Source organism: Photinus pyralis, unplaced genomic scaffold (assembly GCF_008802855.1).
Source record: "Photinus pyralis isolate 1611_PpyrPB1 unplaced genomic scaffold, Ppyr1.3 Ppyr1.4_LG5, whole genome shotgun sequence".
Classification (NCBI taxonomy): domain Eukaryota; kingdom Metazoa; phylum Arthropoda; class Insecta; order Coleoptera; family Lampyridae; genus Photinus; species Photinus pyralis.
The window spans coordinates 9479571-9505467 of record NW_022170596.1 but is presented as its reverse complement, the minus strand read 5'-3'; the positions used below and the strand labels follow the sequence as shown (position 1 = coordinate 9505467).

The 25897-nt window shown below is 37.9% G+C and overlaps 1 protein-coding gene across 1 annotated transcript; it reads right to left on the bottom strand.

Annotated features, from left to right (window-relative positions):
* Positions 1–2878: 2878 nt before the first annotated feature.
* On the bottom strand, positions 2879–25665 carry LOC116170483 (transforming growth factor-beta-induced protein ig-h3-like). The gene is made up of 11 exons (XM_031486918.1): positions 25552–25665; positions 15320–15718; positions 5168–5332; positions 4851–5115; positions 4665–4798; positions 4407–4612; positions 4220–4357; positions 3958–4173; positions 3597–3907; positions 3195–3540; positions 2879–3150 (listed from the first exon to the last, which is right to left on the bottom strand). Exons 1-11 carry the CDS (start codon positions 25608–25610, stop codon positions 2912–2914), a joined length of 2478 nt encoding a protein of 825 aa, XP_031342778.1. The 5' UTR covers positions 25611–25665; the 3' UTR covers positions 2879–2911.
* Between the last annotated feature and the right edge of the window lie 232 nt (positions 25666–25897).

Here is a 25897-nt window from a genome sequence, read left to right as displayed (position 1 = left end):
TGCTTCAATTTTCGCAAAAAAGAACAAGATTTCGTCCTAAGACGAGTAACTAGCACATTTTCCATGCATTGATCAATAGGTACTTTCCCAATAGGCCATACCAACGCGCGAGTAGTAGTAGTAAGAGAACGCGCTTATTGGGTCAGATTTCGCAAAAGCGATACCTATAAATACGAATGTAAATAGTGGGAAAGCAGCATTCGCTAAGCGGCGTTACATAGTACCAAATCTGCGCCGGCCGTTTTTGAAAAGCGCGTTAGGCAAGTTAGTTGGTCCATTGGGTGGATCCCGAAGAAAGAAATTCAGCCAAGAGCTATCGTCTACATCAAGTTACCTTCGCGCTCCGATCTTCGCAGCATTTACAAAAAAGAAAACAATAAAGTTGAAAATTTCTACGGCGGAGCACTAAACCCACAAGCGACGCCTTCTGTTCCCAGGTACACGAACAAAGAAAAAGAGCCTGTAAGAACCTTTAACACCCTCCGGAGGTGGTTGCTATCTTCGGCCAGTGATATTTGGTGAGGATGACGCGGGTAGCTTCTTCGGGGCCCGGAAGTGACTACGTCGTGGTAAGTTTGCATGACGTTGTTCGTACATTTCCCGTGGCATTGCCAGAAGTGGGCCTTGGGGGCGTCATCGATAAAGGTGGTTGTTGCCTACGATGGTACTGTTGTTGTAATCGTGTCTGTGAGGGTGTTGCAGAACCTTCCTAACAAGTTCGCTCCCATGCGGTCAGCAGCCGTTGGGCGTGGTGGTTTTCCCGCAACCTCGATAACGACGTGGTCTCTTTCAGCCTTTTCATCTGGTGCTGACGTCGCGTCGGTGCTACATCCTGTGGATATTTTCTGATGTCGTATGTTCTTCGGCAGCGGTGTCAGAGCTAGGAGTTGCAAGAAATGTGGTCGGGGAGCTCGTTCGTTTTTAATAATGCATTTATTTTCACATCCGGGGAGTGACCTGGTACCGTCTTTGTGCAGGGTTCAGCTACGTACTGATATATCCAACGATGTTTTCCCGTCCGGGTTCGGTTTACATTGCATTACATGCCCGAGGTATTCGATGGTCTGTACCCCGAAAAAGCAATTTCCCAGGGATGCCTGAAGTCGGTGTTACTGCAACCTCTCTATTGTTACGCGCAGGTGGGGATGTGGGCCTCCCAAATGTCAGAGTAGATAACAATATCGTCTAGGTTGGCCTAGTTGACTCTAAAAGGTATTGTTAGTCTAATGCGAACTTCTTAGGAATCCTACCAGGACCCGTGTGAATAATTTTTGGAAAGTCGTCGGGGCATTTTTTCCCCCGAAGGGCATCACCCTGAACTGGTAGGAGGTGCCGTTAGGAGTTGAAAAGGCTGCCAGCGGCCGGTCTTGACTCTTCTTTCAGGCGCACTTGCCAGTAGCCGGATTTGAGGTCGATCGCTGAGAATACCTTTGCGGTCTTGAAGTCCCGGGGAGTTTCCTGGATTTGGGACAGGTTAGAGCTCTCGTCTTTGGTTAAGACGTCTTTCTTTGCTACCACGACGATAGGTGAACTGTATTCTGATGTGCTCGCCCTGATGATTCCTGTTGCCAACATTATGTTTAGACTTCCTCTTTTTCTCTGGCGAGATAACGGGGGGGATGGCCTCGGAATAGGAGGTCCTGACGTAACCCTGATCCTGTGTGTGGCGGGGGGTTGCCGCTTTCGTAATCCAGGACCACTTTGTATTTACGGAGTCATGGTTGTCCCAGTATGATTGGAGATACGGGCGGATGCTATCATGAAAACGTCTTCTTCCGCTGGTTGCCGATAGAGGGTGCAAGGTGAGGTTCCCTCGAATGAAATGGTGTGTAAACCCCGAATCGCGTACATGCGTTATTGTGCATCAACTTTTGCTCATCTTATTATTTGTCTCCATGGTGCTGGCCAATTTTGCTAGGTCGTTTCAAGAAACCGTACTAAGAATGCTAAAGAGAAAACAAATGACCAACGACCAGTGGTCAATTGCATCTGATCCATTACAAAATATATATATATATATATATATAATGTACATACAATTGATATAATAGCTTTATAACTTATTATTGATGTTGCTCTGCCAAAACCAACCCGCTGTACTAAAGCTACAGTACAACAGTTTCCCTAATGAGTGATGATGCAACCACATGCACGACCGCTGCCCGGTATTTAATTTAGTACTAGCTGACCCGACGGACGTTGTTCTCTTTCTTAGGTATGAATTCAATTCGGACTGGAATAAATAATAACAAAAAATTTGCTGTAGCTAGTACAGATACCGCCCGTCCCACCTACGCATGCGCGATTCTCAATAAACTCACTGAAATCTGGATAAACTATCCGATAGAATTGACAGCACACTATGAAATGAATCAATTAATTTTTTAACGGATATATGCCGATCCATGTAGCTGTTAAAAATAATTGCCGTCGCACCGTCAAACGCGCGATGTTTAAATAGTTGTTAAGTTTTCTCCATTTTTCTTGCCGTTAAGTACCTTCTACACAGTATTAAAAAACTTAAAAAAAAAGATGAATGAAATCGGTAGTCTTTCTAAAGTTATTGCGCGACCAGAAGAAATAGGGGTTCATTTTTATATATAGAGATGAAAATGCATATAGTTCCAGCAAGAGATGCTACCGAGTGATGCAACCATATGAGTAGTACAAAGCCCATTATCCCAAATCCCAATGGTTATATTTCGAGGGTTGTGTCATTTCTGCCAACGCAAGATACCTTCCTCACAACACAATATTCAACAAAGTAAATAATTTCTAGTTTTTTATTAACACACATTTGTAATAATCCTAAAGCTACTGTTTAAAAGTACAGTTTCAGTCATACAATAAAACATCACTATTCAATAGAAACACACAAAAGTTTAAATAATAGCCATTAACGATTCTTTGTTTAAATATCAAACAGGAAAAATCCAAAACCGGGCGAACGAGTTTGTTGTGGTAGCAGTACCTTATTTATTGTATGAATAACGCCATTCGTGGCAAGATCGTCACATTCCAAAACGGACGCGCCACCAATTCGTATTTGCTCGCCGTGTCTTGAAACGGACTGGTGCTGGTGGTTCAATGTGCGGATTAAAGTGTCGAAGCCCCAACCTTGCCGACTGACTCCCGAACAACACAGAACCTCTGCACGAAGAAGTTAGATAAAGTATTTCTAATTTGTTACGTACCGGTCAGAATGTGATTCTTTAAAAGTTGGACCGCTTTCTTTTTGTCTTCCATTAATTCTTTAAGATCATCAGGATCAAGTTTTGAGAAGGCGTCATTAGTTGGGATGAGGACGGTTAGAGACACTTTCTCATCTTTCAAGACCGTTTCCAAATCGGTTCCCTTTAAGATTTGACTTAAGGTACTGTATTTTTCATCGTTTTTAATTTCGTCCCATAAATTTCTCGAGGGGGGAATCAGAATGTTGTTTACTTCGTGAATGACCGAACCGCAAGACTTTTCATCATACCCAGTTAATCGCGCGCAATTTACTGTCGCTCGATTGATAATATTCGAAAATATTGGCAACTGAAACACACAAGAGTTTGGTCATTAAAAATTCAACAATATGTGGAAATACCTACCGTTGAGTACAAGTTAAGTCTGACACTGTTTTCATTTTGTTTGGTTTTAAGCATGACATTGTTGTTCATATCGCAAGATTCAAGGTGGCCTTCGACTACGTGGTACATTACCATTTCTTTGAGTTTCTCCTTGTTTTCTTGAAGACTTTCGATATATTTGAGCGCCTTTGGATTTTCGAATGCAGCGTCGGAGGGTGCAAAAACTGTAATGTTCTTCATGGAGTCAAGCTCGTCAGTAAGACCGACTTGGTCCAAAAGCGCTTGGAATTTGGTGAAGTTCTCGTTTTTCAATGATTGCGAAATGTAGAGCGCTAAAATAAGGATGAAGATTTGCGAAATTTAAACAAAAAACAAGAGCTACCTGATTCTGGCACTACCAAAGTATCAATTAAATGTATCACTCCATTAGTTCCCATTATATCAGTTTTGACAATTTTCGCATTGCTTTCAAATAGGAGTACGTCATCGTCTCTGCGTTGGAGATTGAGAAGTTGTCCGTCGACGCTATGAGTTGTAGCGTTTCCAATGATCGCACTTGAGCAAACGGTATGGGCAACAATGTGATGTTTAATAATTGCTGAAAAGGTATGGTGAAATTGGGAAAGTTTTACAGAATGACTTACTTGCTGTACAGGCATCGCCATTCAGTAGTTTTTCAACCATTAAAGGAGGCAATTTTCCAAAGGCATCATTGGTGGGCGCAAATATTGTGTAATGACCATCTGGTTTGATATTCTTCTCCAGGTTACTATTTTTCAACACTAAAAAATCACTTTAACATCTTCAGATATTAGAAAAGACCTAATGTACCTCTACGGAAAGTGGATAATTGGGGATGTTCTTCGATCATACTTAATATGTCCTCTGTCACGGGACCGAGTACACCATCCACAACGTGAACAATACCATTCGTGGCCAAATTATCTCCTTTGCGCACTTTAACACAATTTGCCGTCAGCATTTTTCCATAGTCTCGCGTCGGATAAAAGTTGAACCTAATTTTGCTGTCGTATGCGCTGTAACATCCCCAGTTAATTTTTGCAATACACACAAGCGGTTTTCTTGTACCTGCTTAGAAGATCCTCATTGTTTAATTCAGAAAGATCAATAAATCCGGGAATGGCATGGTTCAAAACTAAATTTTTGGATGAAACCGGATTTTTGACTTGTCTTCGTCGGCGCACTGCATCGGGAACTTGATTCTGCAACAACAACGGCCTTTATTTATTACCCCGTGCAGTACACAACGCTCACCATCTCCACCATTTTATCAGCAAACTCAATCATAGAATCATCAGTGGGTACGAGGACCGTCAAATTTTCGGAATTAAATTTATCCTCCAATCCGGTGGAACGAATCATGCTCGTAAGCTCCTTACCGCCAACATCCTCAATTGTGGTTAGAAGAGGAGACAACTTGACCTGTTTAGTGCATCCGCTCGAATCATCTGAACGTTTAAAGCCGTAGCAGCACTTGTAACGGACAACAAATGTTTTAACAACGCCGTGATTGTTAATTCTACAAAAATGCAATGGTTTAGTTTTTCTACGAGACGATTAATCGAAGTTACTTTGTAACGCATTCGTATTTTGACGGTGACTCGTGGCAGTTGGAAAGACTGATTGATGTAGAGAAGAAATTGGCAGCTTTGACAATGTCGGATTCGTTTTGTTTGGTGTCTTCCTCTTCTTCCTCGTCGTCTACAGTTTCTTCGCGTTCGATACAAACGTTTTCTCTGAAAAAAATGCAATGAAAGAAACCTCTCTGCCATAAAGAACATGACCCACCCTTTAAAAATACCAGCAATCAATTGGAACGTAAAAATATTAGTAGATACACAGAAAAGCCAGTTTCATAACATCCAGTTTAGTTTTTAATTATTCAAAAAAATTGGATGTGATGGATCTACGCATTTTTGTCACATTTTCATGTGACCAACTCAAAATCCAGTCCAAGATTACCTACCCTGGCAAAATAGACCAAAAAATCCGTGCTCACCGAACAATCGTACAAAACTAGAAACTTTTTTAAACCCTTTCGGACGTCCCAAATAAGAGTTTGCGAAGGATTCTGGATAGAGCTTTAGACGTGTGGTGTACAAAAACCCTTCCAAATGCAAAAAGTAACGTAGTAATGCGCTGTGTGGGCTGGAAACCATGGAATAGCCAAATTTTTTTAAAGGTAAGGCCGTTGTTTAGAGGGGCTCTTTTTGCTTTTTGGCGTTTTACCGAAAAGTACCTAAGTTTATCTTTTTTGTATCCTGGCAAGTTACGTTACCGTAATTTGGGGATTTTCACATTAATTTCTACAGCCCCGTTTAATTGCAAAGTAAGCTTTTTGTTACTTTCTGTTCCATTCATTATAAGGAGGGAATACTGTTTCGTTTTCCCGTAGATGGCGCTAATTTGAATTTTGTTTAGAGTTCCTGGAGCTTCCGTTTACTTTGATTCTGATTGCCCGAGACCGATCCGCCAAACCCCCGACCTTGACCAGAGGCAAGGTTACAGCACCCTTTGGCGGCGTGTGAGTAAACCGTTCCGCCGTTGTAACCGCTGCCGTAGAGTTTATTGAGTTGTAATTTTCTTTTAAGTTTATATTTATTAATTTTCCATTTAATTTTAAAGATCATCGATTGCGTGCCAACTAGGTGCCGAAGTTCGTCGCAAGGTGACAAATAGATTGTCACCCAAATTGTTTCCCTATTGAAAATGTATACCAGATTAATTCTATTTCCTACATTCAAGCCATACCACAACCCCCCAGACCCCAACAGCAATCTAGTGGGCAGGGGTGGCCAAACCCTGGGGCTTCCACTATCCTCAGTACTCGTGTCGATAAAGTATTCTTTATCACCTTTAACGAGTCATGGTAGAGTCCGATTTCTCGAAACTACTCCTGCATTTTGGAGACCGTTTCAGGAGGAGACACTTGTTCCGCTCCTTTATTGGAACCATGTACATATTCATCTAGAGAGGGTTCAAAGGAAGGAAGCAGGGGCATCTCCTGGATGAACAACAAACACCTTTGAGAAATTTATGACGCAGTATGAACAGAACAATCCTCTTCTCTTAAACGTCGAAAAAATCCATAAAATGAATAATTTCTTACATGACTGCAATAATTATCTATATTATGTAATACCCATAGCCATATAGGTATATAATACAAACAAATTGAAAGCGTTTCCGAAACCTTATTTACATTTCCGCTTAGGATTGAATAAATTACAAATTTTGCGCGTCGCCCACCATCATAATATGGAATTTTTAGGAGTGACAAGTCGATTTTCTGTTGCGAACATCGAAACAAGGTCAGAATCAATTTTTTTATAAGTTGTTAAAAACTCAAAAAATTGATTTCGGCAGAACGACTGAACCGATTTTCCCACTACGTCTAAAAGTGCAGTGAGAATCCGTCGCAAACTCAGAGAAACCTTATTTGCAAAGCCCAAAAGAGATGAAAAGAGTTATGGGATTTATTAATATTAATCCCCTAGGATTCCTCGGAATAAGAAAGCTAAACACGACAGGCATTGGTGGCAAAGGTTACATTTAGTTTAAGGCACAGCTAAGATGCGGATCGGAAGTTCACAGAAGATTCCGATATTTTTAGACATATTAGGAAGGGGAAAAGGGAACTAGTCACTACTTTAAAAAGCTTATGTTTGAAAACTACAAGTTCTTCAAATTTCCAACAAAAATCTTGGGGCAATTCAGGGAAGTAGTGACAACTGAAAACGAAAGTTCCCTAAAATGTGGCGTGACCAACCACACGGTTATGACTCCACTATTTGTAAGAATCCGTTCCCAAAAGGCGGCGGTAAATTGCAAAATTTAATTGGTAATCTACAATGACCCATGATTTTTCTTGTGAGCACCAAATCGAATTTATAAATGGTCATACTTCTCATTTCACACACAATCAACATTGATAATTAACGACTCCATTTTTGCTAAAAAAAAATATAACTTGTTATTCTGATTCATCTGCAATCGCCACTTTCTCATGCCAAAATACGTTACCTACTTGTTACATGGCAAAAAGAGAAAACAGTTTGATATAAGTAGACAAATTAAAAAGAATGATCGTGGAAAGATAACATCCTAATTGAAGAGGAGCTTTCACTCACTTAAAGACAAAATGCTAAATCATCATTTTAAAAGCTATCCCATTTACCTATATAGCACCTACGAGGCTTAGGTTGACGTAAGAATTTTACAATTTCTAAACTCGGAAAAAAGTAAATGGCGTAGATGGGAAACCGGCGATAACGTTACAACACAATGAACGGCATGATCTTAAAAGCCGCAATAATGATTACGGAGTAAGAAGTAATTGTTACCTACATGAATAAATTGGATTCTGACCGGATTAACTGATTAATTTGAGCTGCTGGTAATTTGGGATATTTTAATCCAACTAAACTACATTTCTTTTGAATATTTTAGTGCATACTTTGAGTATTCTTGGAGTAGAATCTTACCCCTTTTTAGATTGTGTTGAATTGTATGTTAATTTTTGGCATAGAATGTACTAGTTTGGATGTTTTTCTAAAAACTGATTTGGGATATCAATAAAAATGTGTACCTATAATTTTCTACGTGAAAATTCCATAAAAACATTCGATTAGTAGGTAAATTACTCTCATTGCTAGCCTTTATTGGCCATATAATTGATTTACACTACTCCCTCCCAAATGTTTCTTAAATCTTGTCCAGCTGACTTTAGCCATTGACCCCAAAAAAAACAGTAATCATTTCTTGTTCATGTGAAGCCACATATTGAATTCTAATTTGACCAGAATCCAAAATGTCACGGATGAACTTCCTTCTGATGTCAATATGCTTTGTGCGACTGTGGAAAACACAATTCTTCATTAGATAAATGGCGCTTTGATTATCCACTTTCAACAAAGGAGTAGGTATATTTGCAGTCCATTTCATCAAGAATCCTTGTGATACAAATAGCTTCTCCTACAGTCAAACTTGCTGCAACAGATTGGGTAGTAGAAGTAAATACGCATTTCTGCAATTTGCTTGACCACCCAATGGAACCATCAGCGTACTTGAACAAGATTCCGGTTCGTTTCTCGGTCCCCGCCATAGTCCGCATCACAGAATGCTCAAGATCATTACCACGATGCTTGTACAATATTCTATAGTTCTGGGTTCCTCTTATATAGGTACGATCGCCGACTAAAGTAATGATAATCGGAAGTTTACCGACACTTAGGCAACCAACCATACACTATCTAAAATGGCAACGTTGAAGTGTAAGTTTTCCCGCGGGGATTCGTGTGGAATACGGCGTCGCGTATTGTCGTCTTTGCTTCGGCGTTTCTTCGTCACTGCCTTGATATAAACGCTACAGCAAGTATAATTACAAGAATTGGGGAAACCGCATTTTATGCATTATATTCTGGACTACTCAGAACCGAATAATATCCTTTATCCAGAGCAGAAGTCATCGAAAACAAATTTTTACCCACTTCCGAAAGAAACCACACATCCTCAAGATCACCCTTTTTAGGGTTAATCATTTCAATGTTGACAATGCCCTTGCCAAGCGCCTTCATTGATTGGCCATTTCCGACTTGAACGTACTTTTCTGGGAAATGCACCTCAAAAGTAGAAACCTGCAATCTAAACATTGGAAGAAATCACGATATCAGATTGGCTAACAAACGCAGACCCTTTCCGATTCTTCTCAGACTTAGACTTCTTGGAATTCATACAATCCCGCTTACAATGGCCGATCTCGCCACATTTGCAATATTTAGGGACAAACTTCTTTGACTTGTTGCCACTCCCACCGCCCGTACCGTGGCCATTCCCCTGTATGGGTTATTATTGAGTTTTTTTTACTGGCAAAATATATCAGTAGAACTTTTTGAGAAGCTTCGATCATTCGGCCGCCACTCAACAACACATAACCTCTCCCTAAGATTATCCAACGTTCGATTATCCTAAGATACTCACGACTGACTCTAATAAATTCATGGTATTCGGCAGGCATCGTGTTCAAAACCCGATTCAGGAATTTGAGAATTTTACCTTGTTCGCTTTACAAGTCTCGTCTTGAATTTCTGTCCATAGCTAAATCGAATCCACAGGTTCTTTTTCTCTTATACTGAAAAACTGATAAAAGGGGATCTTGCCTTTGCTCTGATCTCGCTTCCTTTTCCTTCTCATACAATCCGCTAAGCTTGGGCGTTGCATCTGTAGCCAGTTCAGTAGATTGCGTTGCCTTACCTTCCACTATGTCTATACAGCCATTTAGGCATTTACATTCAACTGAATTTCCAAGCAACCCATTTGAAATATCCCTTCAATTTATCTATCAAAACTCGCAAAACTTCCATGACAAATAACCCAGACGACTAAGTTCTCCTACTAAAACTACGCACTTCCGTTACAATCGTTCACAACGAAGTTCCAACAAAAATATTTTCGGCCAATACTGGGCCCATAACCTGATGAGATCTGTGGCTAAATAAATAAAGAAGTCTTGCACGAATTGAATGATGAATAGTGATGATTAATGATAAAAAGAAATTTTACATTGCAAAAGGCAACACGATAGTTATTAACATTCGAAATCATTAAGGGCTGGATATCTGATTTTTCCATCAACAAATCAACCCTACCTTCTCCCATTCCATCCCAACATCAAGATCAGTTACACAATTTATGTGCAAGTGCAACAATAATAGTATCCTGATATAATTTCCCCTGATTAAGTTTGCCTTGTTTGTATACCTATTGCAGGCGCTGTTTAAATTGACTTTAATAGAAACGTCCTTTTAAATCGTTTTAATTCAACGATAATAACAGAACAACGCCACGTCTGTATGAGTAACTGTTGGCGTACTTCTTAAAAATTCTTCGAACGTCTAATTAATTAGCTAATAGAATGTCCTTATGCGGTCATGCATTGTTTGCAAATTTTAATTACCTTCGATTACTACAAGGACTCACGCCCGTGTTAAGGAACCGCATCGTTCATTTGAAAAGTGACTTCAGTCATTTAAATTTTGTACGGTAATAGTTCCTGATGACTTAACTAGCAAAGCATTAATTTATAAAATGTATTGGTCGAGTATATTATCGTATGAACGAACAGTTTATAGAACATTTTCTATAGAAAAGCTTTTCTTTTTTCTGTAAGGCAAATGATGAGCAGGAATTAAAGGAAATGTACCTACCTACTCGGGAACTTTCCACGCCGTTTAAAAAACATGTTTTTCGACTGTACCATTGAATATGAATTCCCATTCAATGACTACTGGTTTCTTAAATATGTTTTATTTAATATTTTCTAAATACACCACCAACAGATTTTAATGACAATCCATATCAATTGAGGGATTCGTTGAAGTTGAATTTTTTAGATTATGCATTTAGGACACATGGGCGTATGCGATTTTGCTATTTAGAACTATTTTTAAGGGCAATTAATGGTTTAGAGTTGAATTTCATTAGGGTAGCTCAGCTTTGGGTGCTACGTATTAGGAAGTATATAGGGGTTTCCATTAACATTAGAGGATTACATTTTATTATTTTCAAATTTATCAAATCAATGAATTCTCAATGAATTTGGTGATCCATATTTTGTGAGTGAATGTCTACTGGATGCGTCGTGACCAGCTAATTGCCTGGGAAAAATTATCAGCGCCAGTTCGACGAGCGATAACACATTCTTAATGTCTTTGACGTGACCAAAACAGCTGAATCAGTATTACTCGTAGTGATGTCATGGAGCAGTTTGAGAAGCGCGAATTCGGCCATCTTGACATCGGGTGAGTTTTCATAGATGGTTTTTATACCGGGTGGTGTACGGTAAGTAGGAACATAGGGATTTAACATGGGAAATTAGTTTTATGCAACATCCTGCCCTCCTGTACATTTTACAGAAAAAACTGTAGAGTTTCAAGTTGGTCAGAAGTAAAAGGTGCATACAAAACTGTTTTTACATGTTTCATTAAGCTTTTGGTATACCAGCAAATTTAAAAATAAATTTCAACTTTTCTGTTATTAGTAGCAATAGCCATGACTTTTGTTGCTTTATGAATGGCTACTAATAACAGAAATGTTGAAATTTATTTTTAAATTTGCGGGTATACCAAAGGCTTTATAAAACATGTAAAAACAGTTTTGTATGCACCTTTTAGCTCTAAACAACTTTAAACTCTACAGTGTTTTTTGTAAAATGTACAGGAGGGCATAAAACTAATTTCCCATGTTAAATCCCTATGTTCCTACCATGTACCACCCTGTATGCGCGTGATTAGGTTAAATGAACACAGTTAACCATTACAGATGCTCGCTTTAACCTATTAGCACCATTTTGTAGACGGATTTTGGCAACATTGAGAAAGTAAGGATGAAGTAGACAAGGTCCCCGTAATTATAGTTCGAAGCCGTCCGCCAGTCCAAGATCGAAGGGCCGAATTCGAACCAAGTTAGAAAATACACATGGCTACGGTATAGGAGTACTAATACAAATATTTTGAAGCAGAAAGTTTATATCAGGAGAACGTAAAAGTGAGAAAGTGCATGTCAATGAATTTTTCACCTTCTTATACTCTCAATACAGCTATTTATAATAAAATTGGTGTCAGGAAAACATAAAACGTAAGAAAATGTGTCAGTCAATTTTTCAATTTTGTGTGCTCCTAATATAGCTATTTTCCAAGACTCAATTTGTATCAGGTATTACCTAATAAATTCTTTTACTTTTTGCCCTCCTAATACGGTTATTTTTAAAATAAAACATTGTATCAGAAGAACATAAAATAAGAGAAAGCCTGTTACTCAATCTTTCACCTTCTAATGCAGCTATTTTGAAAACAGACTTTTACATCAACGTATATAAAACGTATTGAAGTGTACTAATTTTACATCACGAGAGCATAAAGCGCGAGAAAGTACGTTTCTCAATTTTTTACCTTCTTGTGCTCCTCTTACTGCTATTTTTAAAAAAGAAATTCCTATCAAGAAAACATAAAACGTGAGAAGGTGCGTTGATCAAATTTTTACCTTCTTGCGCTCCTAATACAGCTGTATTTCAAAACGAAATTTGTACCAGGAGAACAGAAATCGCGAAAATGTGTTTATTGATTTTTTGATTTCTTCCACATCTAACACAGCTATTTTTGAAACCAAAAATTATATCGGGAGAATATAAAACGTGCCAATCCATTTCTCACCTTCTTATACTCTTAATACAGCTATTAAAATAGAAAATGCGAAGAAGCGCACAAAACGTGCGAAAGGGTTGATCAAATTTTTACCTTCTTGCGAAGGGGGCGAAAGTTCAGACTGGTGGGCACCTAAGAGGGTACCACACTGTCTGTTCTACTACTTAACCCTGTTCAGAAAGTGTGTTTAGGATTATTTCGACAAAAGTTAATAAAACATATTTGCGAGACCCGATTGTGTCTACGTTACTTTTTGATTACTACGAAGATCCATTCTGTTGGTTTCATTACATTGTATCTTCAGATTAGACGTGTTATTTGCGATATTAGCTACCGTTGCTTTGTAAATTAGGTTTTGAAGTTAGCGAGACTTTGCCAGAAGCCGATATCTACAATTTTTGGTTACGTTATTTGTTTTACTCTGAAGAATTTGTTCATGCTACCTGATTTGCATTTTGAATTAATTAGATTACATTGCTGTCATATAGAAATTTTAGTTGTGCATCGTAAAGTATTTGTCTTGAATTGAACGTCACGTTTATGCTTTTATACATATGATGATACAGATAATTCGTGGTCAGACCAAAATTTTGCTTTTGCTAGTGTAAAGTCATTCGAATTATTGATTCATATTGATTACAAATAATTACGGTTTAGTATACTGATCAGCTATATTTTATGTGCAGCGCGATTCACTACCCCTTTTATTTGTTTGTTTGTGTTGCCTGTTACAGATTAGGCTGAACGCGCCCTTTTGAGCACAAAAGGTTGCGACCTGAATTTGAAAGGCAATTTTTATTTTTCGACGACTCCTTGATATAACGGTTCATTATACACTGGTTTTCGATACAATCGAATTGTAACTATTACATTTGCTTGGTATTCACTTAACGATTAGGTACCGCTCCGTTGTTTTCTGCGAAAAACCTGTTTTGATATGAATACTTTCTCCTCGACTTTCTCCGACTACGTGTTGATCCTCTTTTTACTAAAAAATAATTTAAATTTGAATGTCGATATCGCAAATCTATATATTACAGTGTCCTATTTGTAATATTTTTGTTTTCATTGATTAAATCACCCTCGATTGTGACGTTAATTATTGTTATCTACTATCAAGTATTTAATTTCCCTCTATTGGTAAGTATTCTCCTATTTTGACATTTACTAAAGACTAAGTGCCTATCCGGTTTACTATTAGCTTACCGTGCGCCTAATAGACGTGTAATTTTGTTACGTTTGCTTAAAGTGAACGTAACAATACGTAAACGAAAACGTTGATAGTTTAACCATAGATTTAAAATATTTAAATGTGTGGCTTAACGTTTGTCCATCTATTGACAGGGTATTGACCAATACCATTTAACCAATATTCAAAACGTTTTCATTACATTAATGATAATCAGCCCTATGATGTATCACTAACGTTAAACTTAACGTGCAGGTTTACTGTAAAAACGTCATTTTGCCCATGCCAAATAATGCAGAATAACGTTTTTTGGCAGACAACCTGCACGTTAAGTTTGAAGTTTCTGATACATCACAAAGGCTGAATAACTATGTATACGTGAAATTCAGAATTGTAACATTTAAACAAAAGATTAATTAGAGGTAGAAACCGGCCACTTCTCAGCTCAACTTCGGTCCAAAAACTAAAAGCTAGCGCTAGCGGATTGTTTCGTAAGCGGTAACATGGGTTTCTACTTCTATTTATCGAAAAATATTGGCCTTCTATGGGTCCTTAAGGCTTATCGCCAGAGTAATAGGCGGCTCAGGAACGTTCCCAAACGCTGCCTACCTCCCTTGACCCGTCAGTCGCTTTTAATGTGCCTTTTCCAAGTGTTTTTCTATACGGTATTACTTTTATAGTTTAGCTTTAGACTTTAGACAACGTAAGTGCAATAGGCACGGAAATTTCTCAACCACTAAACCTGATATTCCGGGGTTCTCATCACTTTCTGCAATGGATACTCATTGGAACATTCCTGAAAAAAAGTTCAGGGTTTTGCGATTTGATATCGTGTATCTGGATCATTAACTAAGCCAGAAGTCATAGCAAAAACAAAAATGTCGCGCAATAGTGTCAAAACAGAAAGGTAAATCCCATGGAAATCAGCATTACATTGCTGCACTAAGACGACAAAAAATCTTAAAAACCTTGACATACGATTACACAAATGGTCAACATTAGTCATAAAATAACTAGTTGACGAAACGCAGATAATGACAGATAATAAAGGTTGGGCATTCCCCAAGTGCACTGAATGAAGAAAATCATCACGATCGTGCTCTAATCCGTCACTAATAAGATATAAATTGTGGTTCAGTATGCAATAGTTACTCAACAAAAATTAAAGATGAAAGAAAAAATCAACGAAAATATAGAGCGACCTCATTCTGATTACGTTAGAGCACCGATTTAAAGCAGTTTCCGCATGATAGTTTAATTGCGAAAAGGCAAATGAGTCGCGCGTTTCCTGGCAATTTGCTCTGACCAATTACACCTAATTAATATAGCCTTACCCTTTCCACCAACGTTTCTGTTCGGAGAACGGTCTGAAGAATCCTCCTAGGCCGAAGAAGTTGTCCGGATTTCTGTTGCCAAAGGAGGAGGAGAATCCAAACGTGTCCGGAAAATCGGGGAAACCGTCGGGCAGCCCGATTCCGCCGGCGTCGACGTCGACGACGCCGCCCGGTATGACCGAAGGATTGTAGGGCGCCGGAGACAATTTCGTCGGTTCATCCTTCGGTTTTACCGGATCTTTGTAATCGGGACCCAGCTGTTCGCGTTCCTCCGAATCTTCGATTGATCTGTCTTCAGCGGAAAACTCCTTCTTAGATTCGGATGCGTACAGTTCCGGAAACAATCTTAGATTCCATTGGGAGGGTGAGAAGGGATTTTCGGGCACGTTGCCATAATCTCTGAAAATGAGAAATCTATTATTTATATGTAAATCAGGAATTGTGTGAGAATTACAACTTTCTAAGTTTGGCAATAGGATAAGTAGTTCAATCACGTTCTTTGGACGAATCTCATCAATTACGTTAGCTTAAATAATTAGATGAGCATCTCACTGTAAATGCTCTATTTGTTTTAGTAAATGTCAAATTTGGGCCATATCAATTTAAAGAAAAGGATTATCTTGTTTTCGAAATGAATGGTATCGACTGGAAATACATACACATTTGCGCAATATCACTGTTATTTTCGTTTGCGAACGAAATTATGGTTATTTGTGATTATTGAGCACTGATTTTTGTACCCAGTGTATCGTAATAAAATAAGTAATACGATTCGAGCATTTCGCAAAAAAGGAAACCGTGCATAGTTCAAAGACTTTCTTCCAGCTCGTAATAAAAGCTTCACTTGCATATAAATTTGTAATTGACTTAACGGAACATAAGCACATTTTTCTTAATTATTGGCGTAATCGTGGCTATTAATTATCATTAAGGAAACAATCGTGTCAACTCTTCCCTTTGCGATTGTCAACACCTACAAATACCACCGTTACGAGAAAATTGGACCATCTCCATTCCATGTAACTGTACTCAGGTGTGTATCATCTTAATATTGTCCTCTTCGCGAAAATGGATTAAACGAGAGTAATTAAAGTACAATTACGAAAGAGCGTGATTGTATGTGTTAATCACAAGAACCGTTGTTTAAAATTATGTACAGACACGAAAAACAGTTCGCGTTACTGTATTCCATGCACTTCCTGAAATAAATCTGAAAACGCACAAAAAGGGTCATAAAAATGATTGGAGTTACGTGCATATAATGTACTCCATGTGTAATTATCTCACGCCTAAATCAAGTTCGGCGTACACACACGCAATAAAATCGGCCATAAAAATTGAACAATACAGTCGTAAGGAACATGTTTTCGGAAAGTGTCAGATTAAAAATCACGCAGGATGAAGCGTCTTCGAGTTTACAATCCTGATTTTTACTTCATCGGGCCATTTGGCATGCTGCACAAGGTTAATTGTCCCACAAATCAAAATTTATGACAGCAAAACATGACTTTTTTACTCGAGAATAGGCACGTTTCAGGCGTCTCGCGAAGAATGAATTGTCTTGGTTCAAAGTTTAGCGACTTCAGTTAGGTATCTGTGGGAAAGCCTGTTCAGATTTTAGTTATTTTTATCTATCCTTCAATTCAGATGTTTTGAGCATTATCAATCTTAAAATTACGCAGGATTGACAACAAAAAAATGAGAAACACTATGTAACGGTAGCTCTAAATTTGCATTTAATTTTTTTTTGTAATTAATTCGCGATAAAGAATGGTATCGAGGTTTCCTAGTAAAATGAGACCCTTAATACAGTTTTGAACCATATTCGATTTTTGGACCACCGTCACGCCCGCTGATTGTATTTGGAACGTAAAATATAACAGCGCGAGTTCCGGTAGTTATCGTTAAAAGAGAAGAAAGTTTGAAGTTAATAAATTCTAACGTGTCCGTTTTATATACGTAGCAAAAATCAGATTATCGCGAAACCATTGATAAAACTGCTGTGTATATGTTTGGTGCCGAGAACCAAAATAAAAAGGAATTGAACTCTGGTTATTCGTATCCTAATTGGCGCATTAGAACAAATTCAATAGAACACTAACGTGCAAATGTCTACGTAGTGAAGCTTTCTCCTACTTGCGAGAATCTAACCAAGTGTTTCCAAATTTTGTGTCAAACTCGTTAACCCCAAATCGTTATATTAATAAAATGGTGGTTTGCTCGTAACTTTTAAAATACAAGGATACACCAGAAACGACAGCGTTCCAATACATGTTGACTCATTTCAAAATTCAAAGAAGTGTTGTGTTTACCGTCGACAAGATTCTAATGCATACCAACCGTCGCCTATTTTTATTATCACTGAAGGAGGATTGTACTATGCGATCAGAAATGAGTTGCTGTCGAGGAACCTTTGGAATTTTTGTTTACACGGGAAATCGTACTTTAACATGAACTTCCAAAGGCGACCGTCTGTCCATCCGTCTGTGAACACGATAACTGTCAAACGCTTGGACCGATTTGATTCAAACTTTGCACAGCATGCCACATGTAATAAGCCTATTAAAAATGGGTCAAATCCAATGACCCTGTAGGGTCACACCGAGGTGGTCTGCTGCTATTTTAGATCCGATTTAGGGGTTTATTCAACGTATTTCTGTAGCAACATTGTCATCTGCAAAAGGACCATCGTATACGAGGTGCCATTTTTTTTTAAATTTATTGAGGTTCAAAAGTTACTTGAAAATTTTGTGATTTGAAAATTCTTAGAGCTCAACCTTATAGGCAGTTAAAGCCATTTTGCCTTTTATGCATTTTTTTCCGTTATAATAATATTTTTAGATAAAACTGTGTATATAAAATGGTCCAAAAATTATCCAAGTCCTCGTGTGAGATCGAAGGGACTTCAGCGCATTTGTGTATGACAGATCAGTATTTTATTAGCCACCATCAATATGATCTTGTCGAAGGCTACCACATTCCCTTTGTCGGTACCTACTCAGTCCAAAACTGTAGAATAGTAAAAAAAACTGAACAATTACCACGTGGAAAAGATAATCACACGCTCGGTGAAGACGCCCATATGTCGTCGAGTGCACATCATATGTTACCCCGTCCCTAAACTTGTTAATTACACGGCCCCGGTAGGTACGAGCCCGAATTTGCTGCTAGCCAGCCAGCCAGCCGACCAAAGTTAGATTAAAATTAGTCGTGATCCCCGGTATAAGTATAATTTTTTACATCTAACTCACAAATAGCAATCAGGACGTCTGGTCGAAATATATCCATTGGTGGTGTCAAAACTTCAAGAGCGAATATCTCGAAAACGGCTTGTCTGAGGAAAGTACATACGCGACTATCTTGAATACGAAGTGTCGAAAGAGGGTACTCATAAAGACGAGGTAGAACGACAGGACGAGACATATCTATTGGTGGTGTCAAAACTTAATTGTGAATATCTCGAAAATCTTGTGGGAAGGTACCTACAAAGGGAAAATGCAAAATTTCGAAAAATTTCTCCAAAGGGCTTGATCCTTCTTGCATTATATAAGGTAGATTTTGAATGTATGCCAAGCGTCCTTTAAATGTTTATGTGCGAAGAGCCCCCTCCACATTAATCATCAACCAAGAAAGTACACATCGATAAATATAGCATGCTACTACCAAAGAGTAACCACTCTTTGCTACTACCTTATAATCCAACCTTAAACCCAACCATTTACTAAACTATTTCGATTTAAAAATACCCTTTATCTGCACAAGAGTTGTGCACAATTTACACTTGTTTCACATGTACCGCTCCATGCGACTGGTAATGTCGACGATTAATGACAACAGCTAGACGGGTTTGAATAGATAGCAAATCGCTGCGATGAGACAGACGCGAGTGATCAAATTTGCGTTGGTTCCATTTCAGTTTTCCTGACCGGGCACGATAAAAAAAATAGTAGATTGTGGTTGGTGGAGAACGTGGCGGAGGGGTGCCGAATGTGCGGGCGCTAACGATTTTCCGGTCCCATTTCACGTCTTCTAAACTCCTACCTTTACAGATCAGACAAAGCAATTTAAATGGTTTCAAAAATCTTGAAAACGCTTCCTAGAACATTGAACGGCTTTCCAAAGCAATAAAAAGTCCTTCAGGCCCATTCCTGGATGTTTAAAACCCTCGTCAGATTTCGACTCCCCTTCAAAGGCTACTATAGTGCATTTCACAGTGACCTTTCAGTGCAGGCTCTTATGGAGAACAGTGATGCCAGACATATATTTTCAGCTTATGGATATTATTTTACCTGAAAGACCTAAACATCAGTTTCGTTTAACTGACAGATTTCAGAAACAGCAGTGGCCAACTTAAAACACGCAACACTGAGCTCCATTGTGTCATAAGATTTACATAGCCCTATCCTGTCTGTACTGAAAGGTCACTGTGGAATGCACTATAGCGCACAGAGAACGCCGAAAGTTTTGAAAAACAAATGTTTTGGAAATGTATTTAAGAAACTTGAGAAAATTCGAAATGCTTAAAAAATTATGAAGGGGGAAAGAAGAAAATCGAGTAAGGAAATCTACTTCCCTTATTCGCCGAAAAATGGCAACACCGCGCGCGTTGCAAAACCCATTTTTTATGATAGTGATAATTTTTTGTCGATTCGTAAAATTGGATTCATATTCGAATAAATCCATGTTAAGTAGAATTGACTCCTACACTAATTATATTTTCATTTTAATTAAAATTAAATTGTTTAATATAATTAAACAATAATTTTAATATTAACAATAAATTCGAAGTATTTAAAAAGCACGTGTAACAGTAAACAATTTATTTTCGTATTGTTTAATTAATTTTGCATTAAACCCCACGCAAGCATTTTTTGTGAAACAAAAAAAGATTACCTATATACAGGATGTCTAGAACAAAATCTAGACTTGCATCACAGTTAATTTAAAGAATGTGTCAGTTACCTTCGGGAGTTTACGAATCCTAACACTCAAAAACCGAACTACAAAGTATCTACCAGGTATATTTTTGATCCCTGGTGAATTAGAGCTTTATGAAGTAAACTTTCAATTCAATTGTACATTTTTTCTTCTCTTCCGAGGGGAGTTGAACGTGGGGGGGTTACAAACAATTGCATTGTAAAAGTAGCTTTAAATCAAATAATTTGATCCAGTCGCCTCTCACAGCAGAGTTCTATTTTCAAAAACTCCATTGACAGACTTCAAAAATTTAAAAAAAACCGCATAAAAGTGTTAACAATATTGTTAGAAATAATCAAATTCCTATCCCAGTGTATAATATCGGAAAACCTATTTAATTAAATATTGGACAAAAATTTGAAGAGTACTGTACAATTGACAATCGGGGATTGTGGTATTCGCCATTGAAGAGAAGAAGTCGAAGGATTCAAAATAGGCGAAAAATTGATCGCTCACTTTTTGCGAGTTTTCAGGATCTTAAAGAATCTTAAACTTATAAGGAGTCTTTTCAAGTTTTTTTTAGAAATTTGATAAGAATACGTGGAGACGGTATCTTGCAGCTTGTATTTACCCTCGTATTTACCCAACCCCTAAGCATAACGCAAGGCATAAAGTCTTGGTGGCAAGAGCATTGATCAGCAGATTACACTGCATCAAAAAAAATATTCCTCCTATGCTCGCAAATAGTGTACGCGAATTCCTTTGGGAACCCCCCCCCCTCCCAAACACAGGTTGTGATTCCATATACCCCCCGGTTAAATCGACGCCTGCATACCCTTACGGTAATTTACCAATACACCACTGCATAGATACGTATACAGGCTGATTCAAATTCGAGGGCCACCACGGGGATCTCTAAGAGATAGGTAGATAGTTTAAATTTGGCAAACTTGCGTATTTTAATGCTTAACAAATTGCAGTTTTGAAACTGAAAAAATTCCGGCTACTTTCGGAGATATCCGGAAAAAATCGTCCGCCCACAAAACACCTGCCCAGCTAGCCCAAGCAAATCAAAATTAAAACTTAGAATTTTTATAATCCCTCCTCGTACACTTCCGGCAACTGATACAAAGAAAAATCCCAATATTAACCTAAATGCCCATTTGCGAGACCAAGTATCCTCTATCAACTTCCGAAGATTCCAAAGGATTAACTGGACAAATGTTAATTACCACCTGACACAATTCTTGGACACGAGAAGAAAAAAACTGACATGAAAACTCTATCCGGAAGGGTTCGAATAAACACACAATTAATTGAATGACAATGGCAAAATTTATTCCGAAATACTCGTACATGAAATAAAAAATTAAAACAAAATTCCTGAAAGAAACCTTGTTTGGACATATTACCCCGCACTCAGGTGGTCGATAGTTACAGACCATCGCGGTTTTACCCTTAACGCCAGCTTCGAAAGAACGCGCCAAACGTTCTAACTCACGCGGAAATAATGCGCAATAATTCGAATCACCTACGACCTTGTTACCAGCACCAGATGTGCATTTTCTTTGAAATTAATTAACTTTCACCTTATATCAAAAGTTTTTATCGCAAACCTTAAATGAACCTATTAAAAAATACGCAAATTCGACCACAAGTGTATTGCATTAAAGGCAATTGAATTGAATTACAAACAATTCTAAAACGAACAACAAATACGAAAATTCAAATTCAAATAAAATCACCTCTGTGCCTATTCGTAAATAATCCTCCGATTTACACTTGTAAAATCCGATACAACTGAATACCGAACCATCCTCGAGATCTTCACACATTTTTACAACACATCGTAATATCTTAAAAAATGAAAAAAATTGAGATTCCGCAAATACAAAAATTGTGTTGCGCATGCGCAACTTTTATTTACTTATCTGCATAGTTTCCCGAGGCTTAAGGAATATTTACTAACACAGAAAACCGGACAGTCATATGTTCTTTGTAACAAGAAAGAAGAATTATAAAATGAGGAACCATTTTTTGGAGATTTGGGCAATTTTTGGGCTGTAACCTTTTGGCCCGTTAGTTTACGTAGCCGAAAAATAATAGCGATCCTGATGAACATGTGTATCAATTTTCAAAGCGATCAGATTCAGAAGTTTCTACACAACGTTATCGTGCACACGGACAGACGGACAGCAATACAAAATTATAAACGTTAATAAATTGAAATATTGTTATATACAGGATGTCCCATCTCGGTCTTTAGACCGGAATAACGTCTACATGACGTTGTTATTTTCAAAATGTACTATATTTTTGAATATGTTATGGTGATTCTTCAAATGAACAAAACACGTAAAAATAATTAATTTCGGTGTTTGGTAATTTAGCTTCGGGCCATCATGCATTGTGTGCGTATTTTCGTCATTGAGGGTTTTCGATATTTGTGCGTAACATATACATTATACATCATACATACAATAATACTTTCCGAACGGATGCGCCAATCCCCATCATCTGTCTCTTTATGCCTTTAAATTTAAGTCCTATCGTTGAGTGAAAAGTCCTATACAGAGTAGTGATAAAAGTCGTTTAATATTGAGAGCGAAAAAAAAATAGTAGACTTCTACTTTGGAATTGAATACTAAAATAGTTATTTACAAAATACAAAAAAGTAAGGAAAATGCACATTACTGGTGAGAAAATATTGAAGTGCGAGGTTGGGACCGAGTCCTTTAATTTCCGAGTCAAGTAGTGATTTTACTGACGAGTTTTGTATTAAATTTACCCGAAATCATATCTTAATATAAAATTTCAATTTTCATATAGAACTTTTGATTTATGTCAATATGTCAGTGATGACGGGAGTCATTATAGGGTACGTTCCACTTAACGCCCGTAACGATCACGACCACGACCGCTGTTTTGTCGTTCCACTAGCTTAGAGGCGTTGTGGGCGAAACCTTAAGTGGAACGCTTTTGAGTACTGTGTGACGTCACGCGTGAGTGAACAGTTTTCCAACATGGATGCCGTTGAGGAGATCGTAATGCGTAAAGGATACAAAGTGGGGTGGATTATGAATTCAAAAATCACATTAAGTTAGTAAATATTTTTTTATTTTTCAGTACCAATTATTGACACATACTTCTTCGCTTTACACAAGATATTGCTTCTTGTTAATAAAATATTGAAGACGACTTTTGAATTTCTATCATAAATGCTGCGGCCATACTTAATACGATGATAATGAACACTTCTCCCCAGAATTTCTTGTGGGAATGCTGCTTCGAAAACAATTTCTCTTCTTCATTCAAAACTAACGTGCATTCTCATTTTCATCAATCGTTGCATTACCATTTATGTCTCATTCGCATTCCCTGGTAAAGCACTTTGCAGCAAACTACTTGTGTTAAAGCAGAATGTTCCTTAACAAATAACTTTAACATTCAGGAATCAGCAGATATACTTACCAGTTTGTGCATGTAGAACATCCATAGTGTAATGTCCACCACAAGGTTACGTTCTGAAACACGTAATTATATTTTCTCCATAGCGAAAACGAAAAATTTGTAACGCATGCGTGTTCAAACTATCATTGTCTGACAGTTAAATGTCTCTAGAAATGTCTCCTGTCAAGAATGTAAGGTTATAAAATTAGAACGCCCACGCTGACCCAGGCACGATAGGCGAGCGCCGTGGGCTCGTTGCGGTCGCTAGTAATGACGTCATATCTGACGTCGCGATTGCGACCATAACGACTGTGGTCGTTATGTGGAACGGCTGCCGGGCGTCGTAGTCGTTGCGGGCGTTAAGTGGAACGTACCCATAGACATTACCAATGTGACAGGTGTGGCCAGAAACTTAACAGAGGCGCTCCATAAAGTGGCAGATGACAGGAAAAGTACCTAATCTGGTAAATGAAGGTTTCATGACGATTTTGGGTATTTTATTTTTTCTGGCATGAGCTTGTCGTCAAAAACTAGGTCAAAAATGTTACAGGGTTGGATACAGAATTGTAAGACCTTTCAAATAAGGTGTCACTCTTATTTCAATTTGAATTTTTTGACATTGGAGGTTGTTGTGGGGAGGGGGTGACTGACAAGGAGTTGATTTTTACGTATAGGAATGTCCCATTGAAAACCAAAGTTGACGTGTTTCACAATTCTTTAGTCAATTGGCAGGAGCTGAGCTCAGTTGTCTCCGATGATGACAGCCTTGCTAATGAAAAATATATTGTTGTGTATGCTTATAAAACACCTTTTATAGGAAACTAACTCATTGATCATCTGCTTTTTACCATGCGATTTTGAGTGTGTGGTACCCACAATAAATTAGAAGATAAAACGAGAAAGCTCTAAATACAGAATAATAAAACAAACATCTGGTTCACAGTCAGGAGACGTTTCTAAAAAAAGTAGGAAACTCCCACAGCGAAATTGTAATGCAAATGAAAATAAAGTCTTCGCACACTGTGCCATTGACCGGTAAGGTCGATAAAGAAACCACGAACAATAAGCTATTAAACAAGTTTACGTTTGTAATGAAATCAAATCTAATTATTGTGAGTCACCATTTTTACTGTAACGAAACATTTAGCAAACCGGCACGAAGAGCTTTATTTCGTATTGAGTACAAAGCCGGCAGAAAATAATGCAGTTCAAGTATTGCAGTCAAAAACTTAATTTTTATGCTCCCATTTATGTTTCTCACGCATATCGTCGGCCTTGCTCCAATTGACACGGAAAATTGTCTTTTCTGATAACCCATTCCCAAATTCGCCACGGTATTACCTTGCGTAGGTACCCTATAATTATTGTACAAACGCAAATCCGGCTAACTCGGCAAAGTTGTTGAGAAATGAAAATGCAATTCTGGTGAAAGGTGCAAGCGCATACAAAAATCAAAGTTCTAAATTTCTAACGGTTGTTTATACAATTAACATGACATACATTTTACTTTCGAAGTCTTTATTATGGTTACTTACCTACAATGAATTAAAAGTTGATACTATTAAACGACTGCCTATGTAGGTAAATAACAATTAGTGTCAATTCTTTATATCCAATCGTGCCGGTCCAATTTTGAGAGCAATCATCAGTGTTACATAAAGTACACTTCAAAATAGCGTTGCGATACCAAAATGAGATTGAAGCTTCTTTGTGATCTAACACGATTGTTTACAAGAAACAATAAAATTGAAACTAGAAGAGCAGAACCTTTGCTTTTTTTATTGAGAAAATTTCGTTTTAACAATGCCATGCAATTTTTAAAAAAATCCAAAATTTTGAGTAGCAAAAATATTCAAAAAACTTACTCAAAATAGCAATGTCCTATTGTAAAAAGTACGCAGACTAGCAACGAACGGGTTAACATTGTAAACAACCGTAACAGTCTTACTCGAGATTATAATGTTGACTAAATGATTCTTTGCAAAACTCTATATTTATAGACACGGTTCGTTGAAGTGGGGGAGGCTGTAGCTACATCTTCACCAGGGCCAGATGATTATCACCGTTAGGTCAGCTTTTTCAATTGTTTGCTTTTTTAACTGTCCCGGCCAACAATTTCCATTAAAAAGGTAACGAATTCATAAATTATAGATCAAAGATGAAAGTAAGGCAATAGGTATACCGAAGTAACTGGTGATATTTCTTCAATTC